Source organism: Pelobates fuscus, chromosome 5, assembly GCF_036172605.1.
Source record: "Pelobates fuscus isolate aPelFus1 chromosome 5, aPelFus1.pri, whole genome shotgun sequence".
Lineage (NCBI taxonomy): Eukaryota > Metazoa > Chordata > Amphibia > Anura > Pelobatidae > Pelobates > Pelobates fuscus.
The window spans coordinates 374,180,332-374,191,476 of NC_086321.1; the positions used below are offsets into that span (position 1 = coordinate 374,180,332).

General features: G+C 38.3%; 1 protein-coding gene across 3 annotated transcripts in view; it reads left to right on the top strand.

Annotated features, from left to right (window-relative positions):
* Positions 1 to 10,475, top strand: part of STXBP4 (syntaxin binding protein 4) — an 82,961-nt gene extending 72,486 nt beyond the window's left edge. For 2 of the 3 annotated variants that reach the window (XM_063456231.1, XM_063456230.1), the window contains exon 17: positions 7,912 to 10,475. In XM_063456231.1, the coding sequence (XP_063312301.1) occupies positions 7,912 to 8,041 (130 nt within the window). In that variant the 3' untranslated portion in view covers positions 8,042 to 10,475. The remainder of the gene's footprint in view (positions 1 to 7,911) is intronic. The other variant, XM_063456233.1, reaches the window with a different exon arrangement.
* The last annotated feature ends 670 nt before the right edge of the window (positions 10,476 to 11,145 follow it).

Below are 11,145 nucleotides of genomic sequence, written 5' to 3' on the forward strand. Positions count from 1 at the left end.
GGAGTGGATAGCGTGGATTGTGCCTTTGTAGGAGACGCTCAGGGCCAGCGGAAACCTCCACCTGTATCTCAGGTTCCTAGCACGTAGCTGATCCGTAATAAGCCTCAAAGCCCTTCTCGCCTGCAATGTCATCCATGACAAGTCCTGGTAGATATTAATGGGAGCTCCCTTGAATAGCAAGGGCTCCGTGGATAATTTAAGTGCTTCTAGGATGCTTTCTCTGCAAGTTGAGTAGTGGAGGCGGCATATGACGTCCTGGGGTCGGTCATTTTGTGTGTCAAATCCTACGGGATAGTCAGTGGCCACGCTGCACAGAGTGCCTGGCAGGAGGGAGCGCTGTGCACCCACCTCCTGCCGGTCACTCCGATCTAGCACCCCTAATATTTTATAAACAAATACTTTGATCAAAATAAAATCTTGTTGTGAATTTGTAACACACACAGGCTAATTCAGTAGTAGTAATTCACAGTGGTAACAAATTGAAATCAAAATCAGGATGAAGTAGCCGTGTTGGAATTATAGATGAACTTTTCAACTATCCTTGCTTAAATTCTGCCATTTGTATTTTAGTTTGTTCAAAGTTTAGTAAATTTCCCTGTTGGAGTATGGTGTCCAGCTCTGGCTTATGTGTAGGTGTTTGGTAAAGAGGCCTATTATATACTTTTTTCTGTGTCATAAATTCTCAATGTTTACTCCTTTTGTTCATTATCAGTTAAGTAATATGTAATATGCCCTATGATTTCCAAACCTCTTTAGTATTCTGCTTCAGGATATATCCCCATTTATTCTTCAATCATGTGAATGAAGCAGCGTGACGGAATAAATCAAAGCTTTGATCAGAGATGAAGATGAACTTGTTTTTGAGAGCTGTTTACGCCACTCCTAAGAATCAGTTTAACTTTTATTTCTACACATTTGTTGGGCTGTTAAATTAGACAAGATATTTGTGTCTTTTTACATGCCCAATGTTAGCACCACTCAGATTTTTCTTTAGATGCACAATTTCTAAAAGCGTTATTCACCAGGAGTACATTTATTTTCCAAGCTGAAGGGTTAAATAAGTGTTGATCTTTTCTTGACCCACCTGCGCCATACCTTTCTTTATTTCGCACACTGTGCGATGACCCCGGCCATTTTGTCAAGTCAGTAATACTTTTTGTCGATGCCTGTTGGATTGAATTCCTCCTGAGTTGACTGCCATGAATCTTTGTCTGATTCCAAACTTTCTTTCATGACCATTATCCCAGCACAAAACTCAACCCAACACTTTCCTTAACTCTGCCATGCAAGTCTTTTGGATGGAGACAAGAAACGTTACAAGAAGCTAGCACTTCAGCAGACCTCAAACCGAGCGGAGGTCAGCATTTTCACTGGTATTTGCTCCTCTTACCCCATGTGCCCATCTTGTTCCAAATTTGAAGTAGCTTTGAGGTAGACCAAATATTTGAGAACCTGACAGATGGCAGAAGTTTTCTTGTAATTCATTTCCTCTTCCTGTTGAATGATGAACTATGATAAGTCAAAAGGCTGGCCAATAACCTTCCCAGTGCGTTGGAATGCCGGTCACACAGTCTGTGTAAGTGGACCTTACCAAGAGACTCTTTAGTGGAAGTCAATTAACATGAACGATGGACTGTGTAGAAGCCTCTGGGTGGGTGTAAAAGCTTGCCAATCGAAGTTTTTCTTGCTATGTGAATGGACTCTCACCTATTATTGATTTTTGTATAAGCAAGCCATATTTATAGCACCATATCACTAGTCGTCAGATGGCACGCAGCAGCCAACCAGCATCAACTGCCAAATGGTATTGTAATAGACGGCTCCCGTCAACAACTGTCAGTAAGGAAGTGAGCACTTAGTCTATTCATGGTGCCTCATGGCACTTACCACTACTATAACTTACTTTCATTTAGCGAACAAGAACCTATTCCATTGCATTTCTTTATTTCTAAAAGCAAAATATATTCGTCCTGTACAGAGTTTTAAAATAACTGAAGGCTGCGCATGTTTTTCTACATAGGAGACTTCACGTATTCCAGCTATGTAAAAGTAAGGTTTTCTTTTTTTTCCTTGGTTTAGCGCAGTTTGGCAATTTGTGCCTGAAATAGAATTTTTTTTCTACAGAAAGTTATATATTTCTTCCCAGCCAATATTTGATGTCTCCGTGGCGTGTGTTATTTCAGAACGCCTTACTTTGTTTAATTTATTATCCAAGTTTAAATATTAATAAAAGTATTTTATGCCTGACACATGAATAGAGTTCTCTGTGCTTTTTTCATTTCCTCGCTGAATGAAAAACGCCTTTGCATCCGATTTCTTGCTGACCAATATTTCTGTAACGTAATTTCCACATTTCATCTTGTTATTAACTGTTTTATTTATATGGAACATAAAATATCAATAATGAATAGCGAATGGTGCTGAGACACCAAGATACAGATTTTCATTGCAAATAAGTACAAATATTGAACTTTTTTTTTTTTTACTAACGTTTTATCTAAATACATTGGTTTTTAACATTGTTTGATGGGGACCGTCTTTGAAATTAAGCTCCACAACTAGTTCTTAAATAAAAGGATAGAGTAAACATGAGTGTTTTCCAAAAGAACTGTCTTTGGTTGCTTCAAACTGCTATTGGCTTATTCCTTGGATTGACCGTAAAAGTCATAATTTTGAAGGCAATTTACTCTTTAATCCTAATTATCCCTACTTCTACAGACCTCATATAGTCCTTCTTTAGGATTATTTATCTGCTGTAGTGACAAGGGCATTTGAAACTCACCATTTTGACGCAGGGTTTTAAATGTATACATTCTTCTATCAAAATGTGATATATACAGAAATGAATCCTACAAAATCCTATTAGACTCTTACCACTGCCGCTGGCATCTTCTTTGAACTGGTAATAAAACCGCTACAATACGATGATTTACAAGTTCCAGCCGGTGGCATTATGTCACTTGTGTGATGCTCAAGCATCTTGGTTGCAATTGCCCTGTTGCCCAAGGATCCACAATGCACCAGTCACACATTTAGAAAGTATTGCTTGACCTTGAAGTTTTTTGCACAACTGGTGCATTGTGAGAAAACTGAAATTTGGTTGTTCCATTGTCTGCTGTAATGCTACTGAATTTCTTGCTCTGAGTGTGCTGGGTCAGTTGCCATCTGGTATCCTGCTGAATTCCTTGCTTTTATTTTGCAGGGTCTGCCTACAACTGTATTCCCACTAAATGTCTTCCTCTGAGTCAGGTATCAAAAGAGAAAAGAGAATTGCACTCAATCATGAAAATCACAGGGTGCTAACTGAGCATGGGTCAGCATATCCCATAAGAACAAGTATAAAACAAAAAATTTCAGGCACTCACTATGATAGATTTAAGCAGGTTTCTTTCAAACCACAATGTTTCGACCTGTACCGGGGTCTTTATCAAGCTCCATAACCAGGTCTTTTTTTAAATCAGGGTCTATCATCACCAGTAAACCTTTTGAATTCCTTGTTCTGAGTTTGCAGTGTCTATCTTCACCAGTAAACCTTCTGAGTTCCTTGCTCAGAGTTGTCAGGATCTATCTTCCCCTGTAAACCTTCTGAGTTCCTTGCTCAGAGTTGTCAGGATCTATCTTCACATGTAAACCTTCTGAGTACCTTACTCTGATTTGGCAGGGTCTATCTCCATCTGTAAACATTCTAAGTTCCTTGCTCTGAGTTTTCAGGATCTATCTCCATCTGTAAACCTTCTGAGTACCTTACTCTGAGTTGGCAGGGTCTATCTCCATCTGTAAACATTGAGTTCCTTGCTCTGAGTTGGCAGGGTCTATGTTCACCTGTAAACCTTCTGAGTACCTTACTCTGAGTTTTCAAGGTCTATGTTCACCTGTAAACCTTCTGAATTCCCCGCTCTGAGTTGGCAGGGTTTATATCCATCTGTAATCCTGAGGAATTCTTTGTTTGTAATATACAGGATCCATTGCCATTGTTATTTAGCTCCATGAGTTTACAGAGTCCTTTTTGGTCTTTATAGTTGATGAACTCCTTCATTGGAGAAATAGTGATACCCCAAACACTGATTTTAGGTTTTTTAGTTCTCCCAATCTGCACCGGTTAATGTATTCTTCAGTACTTCGTCCGTGAAGTTCTAACTCAGCACTACCTCAGTATATGTTTAATTAAGATTTTTTTTGGGAGCAAATATAAGACCAATGAAAGTTGTTAATGTAGAATTTTTCTGAAAATAAAAAAAGGTCCATCGAGGGGAATAAAATGTGTTTTTCTGTTTCTTTCTCATTCAAAAGACCGCTATATATATATATATATATATATATATATATATATATATATATGATTTGTGGATGACATCAGTAGCATATCATACATTTGAGGACCATTCCTTTGCCACTTGTATGTTCTTATGAAATCCACTGAGCCTGGTCATGATGAGACTTGACTAGTTGACACTCAATGTTAAAGTTATAAACATCTGCTCATCTACTAGCTAATTAACACAAATCTCAAAACTCTTTCAACCTTCAGTTTATACAACATAATTTTTAGGAGTGCTGCAGGAGTTCTCTTTTATATCTCACCACCCACCAAAACTATCTCTGTGAACATGTAATTAGGTCTGTAGAGATTTGTGAAAATCAAGCAGACGGGCATGACAGGAGACTATCAGATTCCCGATCTCACCATGAATACTTCTCTAAAGATTTTTTTTTCTTGCGTTATCCATCTTTACCTTTCATAAAATCATATTTCAGTCTCGAGAGTGGTAGTTGAAGGAGTAGATTTTGGATTTGAAGACACTCTTACATTCAAGAACAAAGTTCTCTTTCATCTTCCCTGTCCACTCAGAGCTTTTCAGAAAAAGAAAAAAATATATTTAAATAATATAAAACTAATATTTTTCAAATACAAAATAAGCAATTTCTCTTTTTTTTCCTCTGTCAAAAACACAGAAATTAAGAGTGGTTTTTGCACCTGTTAGATATTCTTTGTTTTACAAAAAAAACAGATGATGCGATCAGAAGATATGGGGGGGGGTCAGAAAAAAAGATCTCAGCAGCAAACGATGCCAGTGAGAAAAGATAATCGTTTAGGGAGAGTGCAAGTCAATAAAAAAATGTAGTTAAATTTAATTACAAAAGTGCCGAAGTGGCAGACACCTTACATCAGCAGATACTTTTTGTCATACATTTAGATCATGCTAAAAAATAATGAGTTCTCAGCATGTTACCTATTCCACTCGGAGAGAGGAAACCTGCAAGTCGATATACGGTACGTTCAGTTTCACTGATCTATTATCTATAATAGTAAGCGTGTTTACCTTCTTCTAGCCAAACCGTTAAACAAACATCCCTTATGTCACCCTCACCCCCTAAAAAGGGTAGAGAGAATTGGGGGTGAATTCACAATCTAGTTGCGAAATTTAGCTAAAGTACGCAAGAAGAAAAAGAATCTTCAACGTCAACATCTGATCTTTTAAAGTTCCTGAAAAACTCCTAAATTATCAAATTTGGAGGGGGTGGTGGGGAGGAGAAGCTTAGTTGATGATTATCTTTGAAATCTCTCATGTTCTGTTCTTACAGTACACATGTCAGTGCTTACCTACACAGTGTAAGAAAAATGTGTAAACGTTATCATTTTAAACTCATTGTGAAGAATAAAAATGATTAATTGGAGACCCTTGGGATGTCCGTGGGCTATCCCTTTAAAAACTCCGACATGGTTCTTTATTATTGAATCATTGTTTTATTGAGTGGTGATCGATGATTATAAGCAGGTTAACAATAGAGAACGCAAAACAATAGAGAACGCGAAATTAGAGAACGCAAAAAAAATGGTCAGACAAACAAATAGTGGAACTATGTCAGTGTTAAAGGTTGCAATCCAAAGCTACCATGATCTGAGCGTTCTGATTGGAGCTGCAATATATTGCGGTATAAAGATAATTTATTGCAGCACAGCTATCTGTAAGGACATTTTCTGGAAACACTTCAGGTTAATATGTGTTTGAATAATACACCTGTCACTGGCCGTTTTACTTCCATGCTCTGCGCACACCCCATGTAAAGTAACCACGTGTGCCCAGTCACTCCAGAAAAGTCTCTCAGTTCATTGGATCTTACATTTTCACGTTTTGTTTAAAACCATGCCTGCCTCTACTGCGTGCAAAAAAAGGTTGGTCTAATTTCACTCTGTAAATACTCAGTTTTGCTTCGCCAACAATTCTTCTCTGCTCTTCACCCAGCTGAGAAATGCTCATCGGAACTGCATAGGCTAGGATATCCCACCACCACATTGGACAGGAGCCTGCAGGGCTCACTGCTACAGTGCAGTCAAGGAGCAAACAAGGTCTCGGCAGAGATTCTAAGTCAGATTGCTGACCAAAGTCCGTTGGATGATATCGCTTTATTGCTTATAATATATTGAATTCTAAGATTTCCATTATTCAACAAAGGAGCCACAATTCCACAAAACAAAACAATCTAAAAGGACCGACCTCCTTTCCAATAACATTTAAAATCAAGTAAAATATACAAATGCATTAAGAGGGGACTAATCAGACACTCACAGTATAGACCGCAACGGTTTATTCAGTAAACCAGAAATTGGGGAGAATTGCATGTTTTAGCCCAGAGTAGTGGCAGAATGTTTCCAGTTTGGTTATTCTAGCGTAAAATGTGCCGTTCATTAGTAAATTCTTCACAATTTCCAGTTTACCGAATAACCCTGAAAGTGTAATAAAAGATTCCCTGAATTGAAAAACACACTTCAGAAATTGCCCATGGCAAAGAGGAGATTTAAGTGTTCTGAAAAGTGTCTTTTATTTTTGGTATCTTTCACTTCATATTTATTAAATTGTTCTAAAAACTGTGTGAACAGTGTCCGCTTTTCTCTGCCTAAATGTAGCTTTTTTTATTTTTATTTTTTTTCAAAAAATCATTTTCAGAAAGACTGCCAAATTTAGAGCGGCGGAAAAAATAGAAGTGAATAGTGAATGAAAGATTGATAAACCCATTGAGCTGCATTCGGCAATAACAGGGCGAAAAGACGTAAATGACGAAAAAGACTGTCAAATTTACTAAATTGCTCTACAAAAGCACCCAAAATACTGGAACTCAGAAAAATCCTCTCTCTCTGCGCTAGTAACAGTTGGTTATCGTAGACTAAAATTTTCAGTTTTGTTCTCAGTTCTCTGTTTACCGAATAAAAACCCTATTATATTATTACAAATATTCCAGCCGCAGTCACTGAGTAAATGCACACTGTGTGCCTGGCGAGTTCTCTGCCTCCAGACATTATTATTATTTTCCAATCTATCATGGTGATTAGCACCCGTCGCACTGCACACATGCCTTCTGGCATATTGGCGTGAAGGCTTTAAAATAGTATGTTTGTCTTTTGTGGCTCTTGCCGATAGCACACGCCTTACCAGACCAGTTAAATCTGAGATTATTCAATGTGCTGATTACTAGATGTCAAAGCTCTTTAACCGCACTGCTTGCACAAGGCTATAAATAAACCGGAGCATTGACAGATCGCAGAGTAATCTTTTTTAGAACGGGACGCCAGATGTTCTGTAACTCTCAGCCGACCAAGTGCAGAACCACTGGCGGAGCTTACCGCTGATGATTCATTATCCAATGCTTTATTAATCTCGTCATATTATTTAGTTATGGTTGCAAAGTCTTCCTTTCTTTCCCCTCGTGTACTGATGGTAATTAAAATGATATTTTAATGATATTCTAATATTTACAACAGACATTATTGTTAAGCCCATGTTAATCAATTGCATTTAAGTTCATTATATGATTTCTAATAGAGGCATAAAATCTGCGTGTGTTGTTATGATAGTGACTGCCAGTCAGTTCCGTTAGCACCAATCACTGACTCGATTTCTGTTTTCCTTTCAGTCATGTGACACAAACCACGTCATGGACTCATCCAGTGACCAGCGCTCTGAGCCTGACCGCTCCGGAGAACATCCGCGAGGACCTCAACCCAGAGCCTCTGGACTTGAAAAGTTGCTGGAAGCAATCCTGACTGCGTTCCCAAAGACCCACTCCACCAAGTGTGAATTCCTATTCCTCAGGGATAATTCCATCCGACGAGATCAGATTGTAAAGATTATCCAATTTGTAAGATCCCTAGAGTCATTCCCTCGACACTAATTCAGGGCATCAAACCACACTATACTCCTGTAACCTACCAGCATTCCTCAGAGAGCATTGTGAAGGTGATCATTTTCTTTAAATCTTTCCCCTCCTGTTCACATCAATTAAAGGAAATCCCCCATTGTTTTTACTTTATGACTGAAAATAGGAGTATATGTCGTATAGACTACGTGTATTTTATTTTGTAATAAGTATGTTTAACCCCGTAAGGACCAAACTTCTGGAATAAAAGGGAATCATGACATGTTACACATGTCATGTGTCCTTAAGGGGTTAAGCTAATAGCTCTTTTCAATGAGTCTCCTGGCTTCCCTTTGCTCTATGGTTGCATCCATCTTCAAAGGGTTACTCTAACACCATAAGGACTACAGCATTCAGGAGTCGCCTGGTGCCAGGCCACTTTGGATGCCCCAGGCTCCCTTCACAAGTATCCTGAAAGTGGAAGTTCCCTTCCTGTTTCAAAATATATATTTTTTCCCCAAGTTTGGCTAAAATTCATTGGCTCAGCAGAGTTAGCTGGTAATCTCTGCCAATGAAAACTGTCCAAAGACATACAGAATTGATTAAGCAAAAGAGGAGCTTCAACATCAGAGATACCTATGAAGAAGGAACCCAGGGAACCAGGTAAGTCTCAAAATGTACAAAAACAGTAGTTTCACTCTTAACATGGAAATTTTGGCACCTTAACCACTATTTAACGCATTAGAAAAGTGCAGAAAGTGCTTCTTTAAAAATAGCTGCCCCATAGAGCGAGGGTAAGACGAGATTCAGGAAAAAGAGGCTTTTGCTAAAAACTTTCGCACAGGCTATAATACGTATTAATCTTTTAAACAATAACAAACCATTAAGGCAAATTCCCTTTAACTCTTTGCAGCAAAAATTAAACCTGCATTTTGTCGTAAAACGAGGTTCGAAGCAAAAATACCAGAGTCACAAGCATCAAGTATTGTGAAACATGTATTTCTTTATTCATAAGACTAAAGTGATGCATCAGTGCGCAAGAACAGCAAAGGATTCTGGGAATTGACATTCCATTGATTGCCAAATGGCCAGACTGCCATTCATTGCCTGTTACATGCCCCCTAGCCTTTCTTCCTACGTGTATAGTTTTATTTTAGCCAAAATCAGACATCAGGGGGGGGGGGGGGGTGGAGTTACAGAATGAGGCTTGACATTCCTAGATATTATTGGCATGTCATATTTTCTGTTCCCACCAATCTCCCAATCCAGAAGAGTCAATATTAATAGAGCATAGTTCACGCATTATTCAAACATAATTTTCCAAAATATTGACAAAAAATATAAACTCTCCCACCTGGAGCCGTAGAATGAGCATGCAAGAGGCTGGATTCTTCGTTGGACATGATATAGCTCTCATGGAGTGTGTGTCTGTATGTACGTATAAACATTTACCTGCCATCCAGAGATAGAAGTGTTTGGTTAATATGTTTTGTAGTCGATAAAACATGTTTACTCACATGCAGCGCTGGTTTAACTAAGCTCACCTGGAGCTGTTTGTAAATGTTCCTATTTAGAACGTGCCCTTGAGGTGTCAGTGCAAGAGGCTTTTCCCTCTCCTGTTCTCAATGTATCCCTAAACTTCTGGGCTGGCCGATAAACCGGCAGTGCTCTCCAAGCTTGTGAAAAGAAAGGTAAAAAGAGATGGTAATAAAAAGAAGTCTAAATAAAACATTCAGAGTTAGGAAAGTACACAGCGGTCTCTCCACCAACCCATGTCACGGCCAGCTTTGTCTCGAGTGCATTCTGTTCAGGACGGCTTACATTTTAGCGATGCCTTCATTGAATCTGAATTCATATGTATGGAACCAAAGAAAAGAAGACTTAGAACTTGAATGATGAAGATCACACTCCAATCAAGAGATAGTTAATTCCATTAGCAGGCTAGCCTTTAGTAGAACTTTTACAATTCATCTATTTAACACCTTCACTGCCAGCTGTTCCATTTAACCTATGTAGTGCCAGGGAAATGTGCTGTTCGGGTTAATTAAACTCTAGTTGCAAAATGTGCTCAAGAAGTAAAACCTTAACTAATTTAGCGCCTAAGGGTTGAGCCGCAATCTTCCCTGGCACTGAGAGGGTTATTGGTTGCTTTTTGAATCCCCAGACATGCAGCCATGCATCAAATGGCAAATACACTGCCAGCGAATGCCGCTTTTTTTGCATTATCGTTTAAGATGCTGCATTTTATTTGTATAATGTTTATTAATTTGATATATTTTATATGTAGAAAAAAAAGACAGTATTTTTACGCTATTTAGGTATAAAATAAACATTACTGCTAAGAATCCAAATAAACGTATTTGTACTTTACTAGAACCTGCTGTGATTGTGCTTTATCTTTTGCAATTTTTATAATTGAGTGCCATGTGGACCTGCAGGGTCATTCACTAAATGCCACAATTTATTCAATTTTCAAAACACAAACTAAAATAACCACAGTGCGACAATGGTGGTGTTAAAGAAAGTCCGCCATTTCCAGCTCCATTTTGTAAATCAGATTTAGTTTGTTAAAATTCGTAGGATTAGTGAAAAACCTTGATAGAGTGTTTTAAATACCCAGCCCACAAACCGCAAGTTACTGGCAAACTTTTTATGGGTGTTGTAGTTTTCGAAAGCTGGAAATTCAAACCGGGTTTATTGTTAATAACTTATTGCGGATCCATTGACCAAGTTACAATTGATTGCAAACTGCACAATGGATGAGATACGGTTTAGTGTAGTTTCTACTCTGTGTGTTTAGAGTTTGCTGTATACACTGTACATTTACAACGATAGAAGGACACATTTACAGAAAGAGGACACCCACTGTCAACGGACACTGATAAACTAAAAATAAATTATTCCAGATATGTTTGTTTGACTTGGCCTACAACATACAAAATCCAGCGTTCCACTCACTCATTCACTAAACAGCAATTTCAGGTCTCACAGAAAGTAATTGTTTTATTTACA